Below are 15,769 nucleotides of genomic sequence, written 5' to 3' on the forward strand. Positions count from 1 at the left end.
TCATAATAGTCACTGTGGGCCTTATAAATAATGCATCTAAAATTGACGGTACCTGATGTCACTCTGTCCGTTCTCTTTGGCCTCTTCACTCTCAATTCCATCACTGGCAGTATCAGTCACAGACCACGACCTCCCCACCTTTACGTGCCAAACAGATGATGAATCAAAGAAGAGGGTGTCTAAAAAAAGCCCAAAATCACACCAATTTGGATGAAATTGAAATTGATTTGAAGATCACATCCTAGCCTCCCATCTAAAAAGGCTTTGAAATCTGCTTGTTTAGCTCCAATCATTTTGGCTTGGGTGCCTATGCCATTCTTCTTCTTCCTAGTTACTACCATGATCATATGGATTGAAGGTATTCTTGAATATGGAAGAATGATGAGAATGGTGGATATTGGATAATGATCTAGAGGGAGGGGTTAGAAAACAAAAATCAAAAAGAAACCAACGTATATCTTTTTAATTTAACTGATGTGAAACTTAAAATAAGTTGTAACCCACGTCAAACTCCATGTCATTAGGCACACATTAGGACACAAAAATATGGCCCATAATCTTTTCCCTTCAAATCATTCTAATTATAGTTGGAATAATCACATTAATCACATTAATAGTTGCATTGACAGTTCTCTTGGTTCTCAAATTTGCTTTTTTTTTTGGCCAATTCTCAAATTTGCATTAATAGTTATATTTTAAGCAATTACAGCGACAATTAAAAGTATGATTCCAGTACTTGTTAACATTGTCCATAATACAAGCATCGAACTCTTTCATCTCCAACTTGTTTCATCTTCTCAAAAGAACAACAGAACTTTGAAAGAAGACCTATGAACAAACACATAATCCTCAATGCAACATCGAATAACTATAGTTGTCATGGCAGAGGGCTTTCAATTTATGTTCACTCTCCTAGAGTTGCCAGTTCCTGCATTAACCAGACTAACTGCTACTTTCTTCTTCACCCTCCATAAACAACAGATTACAAAGTTCTTATTAAACAAACCATCTCATTGTGTCAGCAGCTTTGAGTCGCATGCCACTATTTTAACGCGGCCGACATTTTCCTGGCAGTCCTCGTTCTTGAACACAGCATTTTGTAAGATGAAGGTCCAAACATTGTCGCAGAATCTGTAAGTGTGGAGATGTCCCTGTACAGGATACAATGAAAAATTGTCAGAAATAGCTCAGATTTCACATTCGTCTCAACTCTTATCTGAATCCTGTATTTATTTTAGGCATAATGATAGAAACATGAGATACCATAAGTAACAATTGTAAGAACGCAGGAAGGAAAGAAGCCAATAAGAAATTTATGGCAATCATATCAATAAGGAATCGTGTCGTGCAGATGAGAACCAGTTGACAACAGACTGCAATTATCAGTCATACTACCTTTTTTTATTAGAAAATGTTATTCCATGAGAACCATCGATAAAACACCATACTCCAAACATCAAAAACAAACCAACAAGAAGCATCTAACTGAAACAATACTGACAGAAAAAACCATCCTCACCATGATCAGCAAAACAACAAACAGATACAGGGAACAGAAGAGCAGAGAACTAGGGCCTCAAAAAAACTTCAAAATGGAGCCTTAAAAGGTTCAAAATATGTTGATAGTTAATCTTATAAAGGGCAATTACAACATTTATTATTCTCACCGCAACACTTCCATCAGAGCATAAATTAAACAATTAGGTGTAACAAAAAATTAGTAGCTTTATGCTACATAAATTTTAAACCGTTAATGTCAATCAGCATGGACTACAAGGAAAATAAACTCACTCCTTTGAAAATTAGGTAGGCATGATTTCAAGTTTGTATGGCTACAATAAGGGTCATTCAAGCTTAACTGGTCAAATCATCAGTTCCTAATTACAGGTTACCACAAGAGAAACCCCTAAATTATAGGTAGGCAGGATAGTGTTCAAGTTTGTATGGCTACAATAAGAGTCATTCAAGCTTAACCTGTCAAATCATCAGTTCCTAATTACAGGTTACCACAAGAGAAACCCTAAACCATGACCACTGTTAAGAATTTGATTTTATACCTTTTATACCCACACAACCCCAAATGAAACTTGTTCTAACTTCTAACTTCTTTTAAGAAATTGATTTTATACCATCAATGTAAAGATTTGTTATCCCGGAAATTGAACCAGCGATTGTTGATACAATTACTTCAAAAAAAAAAAAAAAATTTGTCTATGGCTCCTAAAAGACAGATTAGCCCTTTTATACCATTAATCAGTGACTGTTGACTAGTAACTTCCAAAAAATGAACCTAATTTTCTAAACACAAACTAAACATCTGAGATTTAAACACCCCCTCACCACAACACAGCACACCTGCACGTAGCACATATGCTAGATAGACTAGCTTCTCTACTTTTTATAAAGGGAAGCTGTTTTGGTGTCAACATGCTTCATCAAAATCAAGAATGCCAAAGACACCCCACTTACAAAATAAAATAAAAAAATTTTGTTCCCTGGTTTAGAGATGATATAAAAATAACTCACATGTAAACTATCTAAAAGGAAATTGCATAATAACAAAAGCAATAAAAATAATAAGAAAAAATAAAGAATGTGGGAGAGAGAGAGTGTCCTCATGTTCAATCTAAGAAAGGCCTCTCTTCCACTTCAACTTCTCTTTCCACCCCAACTATCTCCTTTTTCTTAATTTAACTTTAGTTGTTTTATTTCGTCATTTTACTACTTTATTATTTTACTTTTATATGAAAAGGCCTCTTGGTGCAAGTGAAAGCAAGTGTCAAGAGACTAGTGTTGAATAAATTGAATCAGCATTTAATAGTATGCATGCATGCAACTTTGGTTATCTGCCTAGAGCTCAGGAGATCTACAAACCATAGCGTCATTTATGTTACACAACTCGATCTTTCTTGCAAGTAAGCATGTGCCTTGGGCCCACCTCAACACTTACGTTGAATTTGGATAAGGAAAGTTAAAAAGGTGAAGTTTAAAGTTATAGAGTTTGTAAATTTTGTTGTTTGGCTAATCTATTAAGCATTATGCAACTTAAATGCGAAATTTATTTACTTTTTCGATGCATGAATCTGGTGGTTGTGGCAGCAGCAGCGATGATGGTGGTGGGAGCGATGGTCATGGTGGTGGTGACGATGGTGGTAGAGTCAGTGGTGATAGAAGTAGCAGAATGCTAGTGGTAATGACAATGGTGGTACTAGCAGAAGTAGCAATGGTGGCAGTGGTGGTGGTGGCGGTGGTGGAGTGGCGGTGGTGGTTGTAACTTCTTTATTAAAATCCCATTGTTTTGGAATTTATAAAATAATACCTATTTAGGTGGAATTTGTTGGGATTTTTAACCTCCAAATCCAAAGTTTATTTTTTCCGACGCTGAATTTAAGAATTTCCTTGTTTATGAACCCAAACAAGGAAATTAGAATGTTTCCTTCTTAAATCCCAAGTTTAATTCTTCTACTCAAAAGCATTAATAATGTTTTTTATGTTAAGGTGTACACCAACATGCAAGAGCAGCTTAAAAAATCATAACATAAATATAAAAAGACATTATTTGAAGCTAATGGAAGTAAGTCAAATAAGAGAAACAATGGTAGACAAATACCAATAAAGGAAAGAGGAGTTCTTTTGTTTATGTGTTTTGACTTACATAGCTATTCATTTATTTATTATGTAGAGAATAAAAGGTTATGGTGAACCAGTAAATACAGACTGGAAAAATAAAATATCCCTTATTGAATGAAATATGACAATCAGTGATGATAAATGGGTACTAGAGATGCAGTTCAAGGACCTCCCGAAAGAAAAATTCTGAATAATCTAAATGTCCCTAAATTTATTTGTTTGCATGTTGCTGTTGTCTTACGCAATTTTTAAGACGTTTTGAAGAAATTTGAAGTTACAAGTTACAACTTAAGATTTATGCCTTGCACATAGGGATTTCTCTTATAAGTTCTCTTATAGGTTGCAAGACTATTAAATTCCATTGAGGAGTAACTCTTCTAAATAGTTTCATTTAACTCGAGTTATGAGAAGAATTCCCAATTGGTTTTTCCCTATAAGATTTAAATAACTATGTGAATTTAAATAATCATATAGTAAGTGAATCATATATCAAATTTGGGCTTTGTAAGTAACATGTTTTATAATAGACATAAAAGTTTTATTGGAAATGATAAATGTAAAGGAAGAGACCGACAAGAAACCAAAAAATTGGAAAAAAAAAAAACCGAAAAATGAAAAAAGATAAGAGAAAAGGACATGCCCCCCAATAACTGTTGTGTACAAACTAGGGTAAAATCAGAATCAAACGAACCACAGGCAGGGTAATGAAAAATCTAGGTACTACAACACTAACAAAGCTACAAAAGAAGCACTTCAACAATACGATCAAGTATCTGTATAACATACACAGATGATAATATGTAATCACAGGAACAATCAGCTCACTAATATATCACACTCACTGTTCTAAGACGAAGTCACTCGAATACATGATTAAATCACACTCGGATTACATAAACACGCACGTTCAGAGTAATGAAAGATCTTAGCTATTCAAAACGAGCGCAATGAGCCCATAAATTTCGACAAAGCCCGAAACTTCAAACCAAAAAAAAAAAAAAAAAACCCGGCCAGAATCACAAAACTGAGATAAAGAAGGTTACCTTGATAGAGACCTTGCTCTTCACTTGGGTTTCCAGAGCTTCAGTCATAGACTAACGCAACCCACAAACCCATCAGGAAGGTAATAAACAAATAAGCAAACAAATAGAATATCAAGCAGAAAGAGCACCTTGTCGAACTGAACGAGAACTTGAATGGCGAGCTCGGGACTGAGAGTACCGTTCTGAACCATCTCGTCCAAAGTCTCAGTCAGACACATTCCGATCGTCGACCTCCGGTAGAGCTCAAACGTCGCCATTTTTCTTCGATCTGTGACAATATTCAAACGAACAAACCAAAATTCAGCTTTCCTGAAACGAATTCCTGGGAAAATAATTCCCGAGGGAGTGCATTAGGGATTGTAAGAGATGGGGAATACAAAATTGGGTCGGGGAATTCAAATTGAGCGAGAGAGAGGGAGAGAGGGAGAGAGAGAGAGAGGAATTGGAGTTTTACGGATTGGTGGCGACGCTGTGTGAGTTTTTCGGGTCTGTGTTGCTCTGCTTGTTGGGCTCTGTCTCTGTGAACGTTGTTGCTTCGCAAATCTTATGAGCGCAGAAATTTGGGGCTTTTTATACCTAGCTTTTGTAGCTCAGGGGTATATATAGTCGCGACCGACTGGGATAGGATAAAATGACCGATATACCCCTCTCTCGATTTCCTTTAAAAATAAAACAAAAAGGAAATTCTCTATTTCCATTCAGCCTTTGGCTTACCACACCCAACCAAGCATCCCCAAAATACTTTTTACACCTAAGTCCATTATTTTTAGGGTTATTTATAGCAATACCCCTTAAACTATCACCTATGTGTGTCGCTTTGTCCCAATGCCTCAACTTTTTTTGTTTTGACATAGCTTATAAATGAAAAATTTTAGAAAAAAATTAATACCCCTCCAACATTTCGATGTCCGACTTGTGCTAAGAAAATACCCCTCTACAAATTTTCATTTATAAGCCACATAAGCATAAAAGACAAAAAAAAAATTAACAACTTTCACGAATTGGAATAAACTATAAAGTGACATACAAATTGACGTTTGAAGAGTAAAATAAAACAACATAATATTTAAGTGTAAAGTGAAACACAAATAATACTTTGAGGGCATTAATATCAATAACCCTTCTTTATAAGACAAAAAGTCTCCCATTGTTGATGCCAACATTAAAATTATGTCAGAGAAATACATATACGATATGATAATACAACAATTTTTAAGAAATATGATACAAATAGTAAAGTTAAAACAATTATACAAATATATAAATACATTATAATATACTTTTTCTAAAATATAACAATTATATACATACAAAAAATATTTTTTATCAGGGAAATTGACAAAATAAAATCTTTATATTGTCAAACTGTATGAATAATTATTAATTAATAACATCCTAACATATAGTTTAGATTCATAGTTTAATAAAAGAAAAAATATCAGAGAGATGGAACAAAGGATATTGACATTTTGTTATTTGAGAAATGCGATACAAATAATTTGTTTGGCCTAAACCATCTTAGCCTCTTAGGAACTAAAGTAGTTATAAGAAATAAAGCCAGAAAAAAAGTACTTAAAAAGAGAAAAAAAAACCTAATGAATAAAAAAATAATAATAATAATAGAGTTGTATTGTTGAAAAAATTATTGTGTAGAATCATATACACCCACCATTTGATGTATTAATATATATATTATAATACTAATATACAACAAGTTTATATAAAAGTATAGCATTAATAAAATTTATTTATATTATAATATATATAAATTAATTGTACTATATAGTCTATATAACGATTTTACGATAATACAAAATAATTTCTCTTTTAGCTTCACCGACCCCAAGGCTTGAGCCCGACAACAAAAAAGGGATATTTGGGGCTGAAGCCTATGTTGATTGTTGACCATGCACCCTCCTTCTGTGAAACCAAAACGTGGGTGTGCTATTTAGCTGCCACGCAGTCATGTGACTCTGCACAACCCCAAAACGCGTTTAACCCAAGCCATCTTTTATTTTTTTGGCCATTAACCCAAGCCAAGCCATCTTTTTTCTTGGACCAACTTCGCTGTCTTTAGATTTTGAAACTCTGCTGGAGACTGAGATCGAGCATGGATAATGGGAAAGAAGCAGAAGCGTCTGGGTGGAAGAAGGAATGCTTGGGTTTCAGTGTTTCATTGCAAGAGGGTTTTCGCTATGTCAAGGCCTTCTTCGTTGGTCAGGTAACACTGAATAGTATTCCCACTCTGTTCAAACTTATCCTCTGCTTTACTGCTTTTAATTTGTCTGTTTGGAGTACAGCTTTATCCAGTAAATTACTTTTAAGGTCAATGTCTGAAAAACAAGATTTTTTATTTTTTTTTTCTTTGAAAGATTATAGAACCTTGCTGCCATGGTCTGAATCTGATAAAGAAGCCACACGCTGGCCTTTGTTTAGAGGTTTTACATACTGTCCTGCCATGGCAAAACAAAACCAAAAAGAAAAAACAATGAAAACGCTGGTCTTGGGGTACTTTTGGAGAAACAACACCTATCCGTTTTTTAATTGTCTATACCAACATACAAACAAAGACAGAGCTCACTAAAAAATTTACAACTTTTTACTTATTTTTTAGGTACAAATAGTCTTGAATGGGCAGTCGTACCTACCATACTATGTCGCCATGCGTTCTATTTGCTTTAAAAATTTATAAACTCTACTTGAAAATTGAAATAAGGACATGCCATGCCAGTATATCAATGGATGTCGCATCATACCCGTGGCACGACTGACCCACCGAAAACTCTCTTGGATCGAAGAATTGGCAAAAAACAAAACTAATCACAAATAAACTTTGGTCTTGCAGCCCGGCTAAAAGATGCGGATTGACCTACTAAATACTCTCTTGTTGGAACTTGCCCTTTTCTTGTCACATTTTTAACATGTTTGATTTTTGAAAGCAGGCTAAGAAGTTGACGGCAAGAAACGAGAGAGAAGCAACCGAAGCAGACCTACAGACAGCCAAAATGCAGGTTGAAGCTACTGATGCCGCTGAGGATGCCAAAAAGAGACTCGACAAATCTGTGTAATTCTCAAATAACCAGCCTTCTTATTTACTGGAATATATTGCAATCTGAAATTTATATTTCTCCCTTTTAGCTGGAATTTATGTTTCTCCGAAAACCATTAATTTGCTTAAGATATAAAAAACAATTGTTGGTTCACATCATAATGATTTAAACTTATAACATTTACAAAACGACTGTCTATAGTGGTGGTGAGAGAGTAAGAATATAGAAAAATTGTTGGCATACATCTTAACAATTTACATTATGGGAATTGCGATAATCCAACAATACTTATGAGAAATCAACAAGAACATACAACAAAAGAAAATAGTAAAAGAAAAAAAATAATTTCATTAAGGTTTATAATTTTCAAATTATCTTTTTTAGTTTTTAAGAAACACAAATATAATTCAAGTGGAACTAGTAGATGATGGACCTTCTAAACGAATATAGTCATACATGATTCCCTGGAAAGCATTGGTGCTCATTGTTTGTGTTAGAAACACTGTATTGTCTCCTTCCCCAAGCAATGTGCCTGGTACGTCTATGCTATACAGCCAGTAGAGCCCATGAATTCCGTGTCTAGTAATAGTGTTGTCCTTTCCAATCACTCCGGTCGTGAACAGAGGAGGGTCTGCTTCGGAATCATTTATTCGTATCTTTAATTGGAAAAGGAAAAAGGGAAAATCAGATTGGAGCTTTAATGGTCACAACGACTTTTTATTCAGAGTTTAGGGTTTATATTGGAAAGAAGTAAATAGAGGCAGCCTTTTGGCTATAAGAACAATATAATAGAGAAATTATAAGCAGAGGATGTGAGTTTTTGGAAATAAGCCAATCATATATGACAAATGCAATCAGTTGAAAATCGTTTTTGTTTATGTCAAGTATGAATAATCATGTGCCTTAGAGACAAAAGAAAGGATGATGATGATGATGATGAATAAGTATGAATGATCATGCATGTTAGCATCATACCTGTAATTCTGCAACATTTGCAGTAGCGAGGGCTATTCGGAGTTTGAAGGTTTCACTTTGATTGACATTGTCAAGTTGAAACTTGATTTTCCATGTAGTGCCTTTATATGTGTCATCATCTCTCTTCCTATCATACAATAACAACTTGAATTTAAGGCTACTTATGGATCTTATAAATTTCACAAATGTGAATAAAACTTTTTCGGATAAAATCACCCCACACAAAAATGACACTTTGGCAAAGCAAAGCCAATGCAGGAAGAACTGTACCTGTTAACTTGAGCAAAGAACCAATCTTTAGTATAGTCACTAGTGCCAATAGTGTAAACTAAATCTTCATCAGGATATAAATCTGCATATCTTTCCCATAAGCCATACTGCCTGAACCTGCAAGTGTAGGAAAATGATCAAGATCTTATAATGTAGTGGAGCATATATATGATAGTGGAGAATTCTACACACACTTTATAAAGGGTCAAATTCCCACCATTGAGTAAAACATAAATGGGTTCAATATTAGTCACATACTCACATGTTCAAGTAAATTAATAAGCAAAAATAGCTAGATTGCTGTGACTAAATTCAAATTCCATAGAGAGCTTGAGCTAACCTGTCAGGATGATTGACATAAAGTTTATTGATATACTTTGGATTAGGATCAGGAACATAGAATTCAGCAGCAGAACGATCAGGGACACCAATTTCCCACAATGTTGGTCCATCTCTTGGAGGTTCATATACAAGATCACCCACATCAATATTGCAACCTGCTTAATATATGTTTTTTTTATCATATTAATTGTGACTCAATTCTACTCAACGAAAATTTATCAAATTTTCCAAAGAGAAAAATGAAGAACAGAGGAATAGACCTGCAGTTATGTTAATCGTTGCATCATATCGGTAATCTCCGATAAAACCAGGAATCCATGTGTAAAGATTATAGTCACCCTCACGTATATTGTTTATAGAGTAATAGCCATTCTCATCTGCCCTAGTCCAGAACTGGTAGCCCTGGCAGAAAGTAAAATGTAAAATTGTAAACCTAGTGCTGATTTGTTGAGAGAAAACAGAAAAGAAGAGAAAACAGGATGCTAAGTCAGGTTAATCACACTTGCATTACTCACAGAATTACTCAATATAGATTTTGAAGGAAACAAAAGTTTGAGTACTGTAATGTCATGTAGTAGTACTACAATGTTGGTGTCATTTTATGTCATATAAATGTCTGGGAAAGCAGCTGCTTGAGAGTTCCTATAAATGTATTTAGGAAACTTCTAAAGTCAGGACAGTACTTCTGTGCTGAAACATGGAATGCTATAAGAAGAAAAAAATGCCTAAAGGTGCCTGGCTGGGGCAACCTGTTTTGGTTTGATATGTCATTCCCAAATTTTCTTAGATAACCTGGTTGGCTATGAGAAGTATACTATCCACACAAAATAAAGACTGCTGTCTGCTGCAATGGGGATATGCAGGTGACAGACTAATAGTAAGTGTGTCTTATGCCCAATGTTGCTGATGAAAAAGATAATGTGTTCTTCAGTGTAGTTTCACTAATAGACTATGACCCAAAGTGCTGCTAGGGTGCTAGACTGCTAGGCACAACATTGGTCATGTGTTAATCACATAATGTACTAGATCGATGTGAGACACTCGTTGTGTTGTATACAATGACAGTCCATGTCTAATTTACGACGTTTATGGAAAGAAAGAAATGGAAGAATTCAAACAAATACAAAATAGAAAACCAGATTATGCATAACATGCTTGAAGACCCTCTTCTTTAAGGTTGCTTCTTGGAAAAAGTTGTAGCACTAGCTATATATTTTTTTTTTAGGTGCTTGGAAAGCACTATTTTTTTTCTTTGGGATACAATTGGGGGATAAAAGCCCAAAAGAACTCGGGAAAGTAGTAGTTGTGTGTTTATAAAATGGAGAGACAAAATCACCTTGCAATCTCTTTGCCATGATCCAGTGTCTCCTGGTGGTGCCAAGCCCACATAAGCACCCTTTCCGAGTATGTAATCCTCACTAACATACCTACACATGTAGGGTTTTTACTTTTTAGTATAGCTTTGAAAGAACTTTATCGACTCCGCTCGCGCATACACAAACAGATTGGGTTGAAATTTACTTTTTTAATTTGTTGAGTTTGTAGTTAAAAATTTTTCAAAAACTGTGTTTATGATTAATTTATTAAAAATATAGCACTCACATTACCTATCTTGAACGCGTATTCTACCACTAACATTACCCCGTTGATCGGACGGTGGAAAATCCTTGGAAGCTGGAAACTCGTAGGGCCAGCTTTGCACTTCTATCATCATCTGAAGGTATTTCCGAAAAATGTTATATATTTTTAGAGAAATTTATTAAAAGAAAAAAGAAAAAAAGAAAAAGAAAAGAAAGATACCTGGTTTTTTGCATCCTCCCATAGTGGTGATGGATCATTTGCATCGGGCAAAGAATTAAGATAGATAAAAACAGGGCCAAAAACTTTCTTCCATGGCTCATTTGGTTTGATCTTCAGCACCATGTCCTCTCCAGAATAGTGAGCACTAAGAAACATCTGAATTGTAGCAACATTATGTTATGGTCGACTTACATTGAACTAATGCTTCCGAATGGATACTAACTTACTTCAATGGTTAGAATTATGATAAGTCTCGTTTTTGTTGTAAAAAAAAAAAAAAAAAAACTATACTTACTGCTAGGCAAGTAGGGCCGACATGGGAGGTGAGGTTCTGTTTGAGAGGTCCACCAGATCGAAACTCATTGCTGGGCGTTATTTGCCAGAACCCTATGGGCGGGTCCATGCAAATCCAACCGTGGACCTGCAAATTTTGGTTCTCGCACGAGTATTCGTACTTGTCATCCACCTACAATTGTCTCAATATGGAATCAGTAAAATTTTGTTATCATAATGTTTTCATGTAATTATGTAAATCTTTTTTGAACTATAATTTTTTAAGACTATTAATTATTTTGAGAGTGAAACTAGAACTGAAATAGTGAAAATGTGGGTACATATTTGTTTTCACCTAAAAGTATGAAATTATAAAACCCTTTCAGAAAAAAGAAAAGAGGGAAACATTGTGTACCTCTCCCTTGAAATCTGGCTCTACAGGATTCACAAGAAGGACTGCCTCTGGGACTGCCAAGACTTGGCTTCTATCTGGTAATCGGTCATCAGGAAGTGGCATGTATCTTTGCCTATTATCTGCTATGGCCATGTAGTGAAACCTGTTCGCCCATCCAAAATATAATTAAGAGAGATCAATTAATCATAGTAAAATTTTACTATATTGTAAGTAATTACTAACTCGAAAAAATGAAAAAATAAATAATTTATATAGCTGGCTAATTTGATGATAATAGAAAACAGATGAAGAGATCAATTTGGCTACTTTTCTTTTCTGAGCTTGAATGTAATCCTGGTCTGGGGTAGGTTGAAAGGAGGCCATTCTTTTAAGTGCTCATAGATGGCGTAGGAGTAGAAGCCTGAGGAATTACGAAGCATTATGAACCTGAAAAATCATTTTATCAACAGAATCCTGTTATTAACAAGAATTAATAAAACTATAATTTATTAAAAACAATAATTTCAAAAAGATCATAATAACAATGATAATAAAATACTTTGATTAAACAAATAAATTAATGGCAATCCAACCTTTTGTCAATACTTAGAGGGACATGCTTGCCCTTTTGAGAGGGATTCCACTTTCTTGTGAATGAGATCTCTACTTGTTCCTCACTTTCCACTACAACCTTGAATTTTGTTCCTTTAATCCTGGATGGTAAGTAATTCTTGATCAGATAATACAAAACAAAATTAACTAATAATATGCCATAATAATCATGTATTCATAATGAAGGATTATTTCAAATTTTGATGGAAAATTTACCAAAAGAAAACTTGTGATGGAAAATTAACTTAGAATTCGGCATCCATGAACAAGTAACTTGAAGTTGAAGCAATAATAATATTAAAAAAAAATCAATTTTATATATGAAATTGAGTGGTGGAAATTAACAAAAGTGCATATCTTCATTCTTGATTCTTCACAACATGATAAAAGAAAATGACTAAAAGCAGAGTAGTTTCACGTACACATCAAATGTTCCCGTTGTTCCCACACTTCCTGCTTCACTCCAAACAAGGTCCCAATACCTTCAAAGTTGGAATAATTCGTGAAACTCAGAAAGTAAAGGTGTGCTAGGGTTTGGTTTTTATATATCGAGCTGATTGATTTCCGATCAGTTTTTGTTTAGTTTTAGTAAGAATCTTTAACAAAAAAATTGAAACCGTAAACATTTGAAAATGTTTGGTTTGGTTTTGGTTAGTATACTACAAAATCGAATTTTACAACCAATTATTTCCATAAAGACTTAAGTAGTATACCCTCTATTAACTTCTTCATTAAGAACTTCCAGCAAATTGTCAATGCCGTTGTATTGTATTCTGGTAACAATACCATCTGGCTTTGATAATGTAACTTGGAGTATGCCATTATCCATAACCACCTGTGCGTGCATAGAAGGTTCAACACAATGTATGAGACAAATGACATTTTTTTTTTTTCGTGAAGTTATTTTGGCCTTAAAAATAATAATAATAACAATGTTAAAAATAGTTAAGGAAAAAGAATATTGGAAAAATTAATTTAAGCATGAGTGACAAAGGATATATATAGCTTGTGATTAAACCATACATAACACTTGCCGAAGGATGTGACAGGATATCAAAATAAAATTAACATGATAGTGCCTGTTTTAGTTTGCATGTTATAAGTTATAAGTTATAACAACGTACGTACATATATATATATATATATATATATAGTAACCGGAGTTCGATCTCTGTTTTCTATCTCATAGAACATCCGATAAGTTTAAAAATAATGCATTTATTTCACTTATACATCAATATAATATATATGTGTGAGATATTGGAAGAAATTAAGGCCTCATTTGTTACATCAAAATCAATATTAAATCAGGATAAATAATCTCAATTTGGAGTGCAATACAAAAGTTGGTTTATTTTTCCAATGGAATAAAAAAATCACATGCTTAATTTAATTATCCGTTTAAACTCACTTTGAGATTTATAGAACACAATACGAGTCTACGAGATCTAAGAATAAGAGTAATTTCTTTCATCAACATATTTCAATTTTGCATTAGTATATAAGATTGATGAATATACAAAAACAAAAGCATAAAGCATAACTTACATAACGATCTTAAAAGTCTAAGATTCTACTAAAACCACGTATAGTTTTAGATATAAGTGGAATAGATAGACACTCAAAAGATAAGTACGTAGAGGGTCTAGATCTCACTTACATAACGGTCTTGAATATGCAGTTGCACCATTTGAGACGACATAGGCCTAGGAGCTGCCTCTCACTAATCTTAACGAACTTAATTTCTTTAGCAATAGCCGAACAAAATATGATCTCAATGTGGCTTTTGATCATGAGGCAGAAATTAATAATGAATTTGCTAAAAGATATATACTTCATTAATGGCTTATATATAAAGGATTTCTTCTCTCGATCTACTGCTCTCTGCTGGGTTTCTTCAGCTTAGAAATAAAGCGTTTCTTTCCTTCACTTTTCTTTGCGTGCGTGAAATTGTCTTTACTCAGTAGTCACAGCTACTACTGTAGACGTGCTGGACTCGTTATGTGCAAAAAGCTAAAACCACACCACACCCTTCTTTTTTTTGGCAATCACACCACGCCCATTTAATCATGAATAATGTGTGAAATACTAGCTTGTTCCTAATTCTTTAATTTTTAATTAATTAAGGAGAGCATAAGGTTTGTGTAGAAGTCATCCAACACGTAAAAAACACATATCTAACACACAAACACACACACACACATATATATATATATGAAGAAATTGGAGCATGAACACAAAATTAATTAGCAAAGGTGAAAAGGCCTAGAATATTTTTTATTAATTATAAAACACAACTTAACATTTCCAATGTAGGATATAATCTCAATAGTTCGGACATACAGATATAGCGGATCTCCATGTGATTGCTAATCTAGCATTATTGAACATTATCCGTTAATCTGAAGACCAAAGTTTAAAGGGTAGTTAATTAAACTTCTTGTTCAAATTTGGTACGGTGTTGCTATCACAACCAAAACGGCATAGTGATTGATGTTTGGGGCAATATATTCAAATGTGTGTTTTGCACTCTAATTTATAACCTGGTTGTTGGTCTTCGATTGTTGTTGAGCCTGATCACTTATTGAATTAAGGAGCTGATCTTCAAGCTAAAGCAATTTCTTGACTGCCTGGGAAGTCAAGCTAGTGGCCGGAAATGTAGCATCATGCTCAAGCTCCTGGTTCCAATTAATATGCTCAATGAACATTTTTTAATTATTATAACCTTAGAAATTTATTCAAAGACAATTTCAAAGATTGATTTTTTAATTTGTTACATATGACTATATGATCGAGGATCCTCATATGTAATCGATTGGACACGAATACAATGGCGAAAAATATATTGAGCACACGCAATCCGTTTCCAATATAATATTGCACACCCCTCTAAACCCAGCCGTGCCCCATGCATGCATGTAATAGAAAGACCACTTAATTTCGTCCAATATATATGGGCTGTGCCCTATGCATAGTTTTCTTGGAGTGCATTGACCTATTTTAATTAATCTTTACGTACCCATTATCCCACCAACTCTCATCACTTGGAATAATTTCATTCGAAAATTTTTTTGGTTACATTGAAAAAAATCAAATTCTGATCGATTAATAAGTTAAGTATTCTCTTATTTATTACTAAGAATCGAATCCATGATTGTTTATCGCGGTCCTTCTAAACGAATATAGTCATACATAATTCCCTGGAAAGGGCTGACAATCCTTGCTGCTTCGGTTAGAAAAATGGTATTGTTTTCCACTAGCTGAGCAACTGGAATGTCCACGTTGTATTGCCTATACAGCCCATGAATTCCATGCCTTGCAATCGTGTTTTCCCTTCCAATTAGTCCAGTAGAAAATAGAGGATTCTTTGCTTCTGGGTG

The 15,769-nt window shown here is 34.2% G+C and overlaps 3 protein-coding genes across 4 annotated transcripts; 1 reads left to right on the top strand and 2 right to left on the bottom strand.

The window, feature by feature from the left end:
• Positions 1-703: 703 nt before the first annotated feature.
• On the bottom strand, positions 704-5,230 carry LOC147285271 (transcription initiation factor IIA gamma chain / TFIIA-gamma (TFIIA-S)). Of its 2 annotated transcripts, none has more exons than XM_086244999.1 (4): positions 5,128-5,230; positions 4,802-4,941; positions 4,674-4,724; positions 704-1,151 (listed from the first exon to the last, which is right to left on the bottom strand). In XM_086244999.1, exons 2-4 carry the CDS (start codon positions 4,928-4,930, stop codon positions 1,011-1,013), a joined length of 321 nt encoding a protein of 106 aa, XP_086101125.1. In that variant the 5' UTR covers positions 4,931-4,941; positions 5,128-5,230; the 3' UTR covers positions 704-1,010. The 2 variants fall into 2 exon arrangements, with proteins under 2 accessions (XP_086101125.1, XP_086101126.1); XM_086245000.1 differs by having other exon boundaries at positions 4,802-4,995.
• Positions 5,231-6,692: 1,462 nt separating this feature from the next.
• On the top strand, positions 6,693-7,797 carry LOC147285272 (uncharacterized). Its single transcript, XM_086245439.1, has 2 exons — positions 6,693-6,894; positions 7,616-7,797. Exons 1-2 carry the CDS (start codon positions 6,784-6,786, stop codon positions 7,739-7,741), a joined length of 237 nt encoding a protein of 78 aa, XP_086101565.1. The 5' UTR covers positions 6,693-6,783; the 3' UTR covers positions 7,742-7,797.
• A 257-nt stretch (positions 7,798-8,054) lies between these two features.
• LOC147285273 (uncharacterized) lies at positions 8,055-14,094 on the bottom strand. The gene is made up of 15 exons (XM_086243070.1): positions 14,050-14,094; positions 13,103-13,224; positions 12,812-12,871; positions 12,371-12,490; positions 12,105-12,224; positions 11,799-11,940; positions 11,406-11,576; positions 11,111-11,266; positions 10,918-11,024; positions 10,647-10,737; positions 9,571-9,712; positions 9,309-9,465; positions 8,969-9,085; positions 8,699-8,825; positions 8,055-8,379 (listed from the first exon to the last, which is right to left on the bottom strand). Exons 1-15 carry the CDS (start codon positions 14,089-14,091, stop codon positions 8,131-8,133), a joined length of 1,923 nt encoding a protein of 640 aa, XP_086099196.1. The 5' UTR covers positions 14,092-14,094; the 3' UTR covers positions 8,055-8,130.
• Positions 14,095-15,769: the final 1,675 nt, after the last annotated feature.

This window comes from Dryas octopetala, chromosome 5 (genome assembly GCF_963921425.1).
Source record: "Dryas octopetala chromosome 5, drDryOcto1.1, whole genome shotgun sequence".
NCBI lineage: Eukaryota > Viridiplantae > Streptophyta > Magnoliopsida > Rosales > Rosaceae > Dryas > Dryas octopetala.

Bases quoted from the DNA above. Each gene is read 5' to 3' on its own strand.
- LOC147285273 (XM_086243070.1), bottom strand. From the start codon at position 14,091: ATGTCGTCTCAAATGGTGCAACTGCATATTCAAGACCGTTAT. The intron at 12,491-12,811 runs GTACGTGAAACT...CTTACCATCCAG, and splicing joins ACAACGGGAACATTTGATGT to GATTAAAGGAACAAAATTCA. The intron at 11,025-11,110 runs GTATCTTTCTTT...AAATACCTTCAG, and splicing joins GGGAGGATGCAAAAAACCAG to ATGATGATAGAAGTGCAAAG.
- LOC147285272 (XM_086245439.1), top strand. From the start codon at position 6,784: ATGGATAATGGGAAAGAAGCAGAAGCGTCTGGGTGGAAGAAGGAATGC. The intron at 6,895-7,615 runs GTAACACTGAAT...TTTTGAAAGCAG, and splicing joins AGGCCTTCTTCGTTGGTCAG to GCTAAGAAGTTGACGGCAAG.
- LOC147285271 (XM_086244999.1), bottom strand. From the start codon at position 4,930: ATGGCGACGTTTGAGCTCTACCGGAGGTCGACGATCGGAATGTGTCTG. The intron at 4,725-4,801 runs GTGCTCTTTCTG...GGGTTGCGTTAG, and splicing joins TTCTCGTTCAGTTCGACAAG to TCTATGACTGAAGCTCTGGA. The intron at 1,152-4,673 runs GTAACCTTCTTT...TATCCTGTACAG, and splicing joins AGAGCAAGGTCTCTATCAAG to GGACATCTCCACACTTACAG.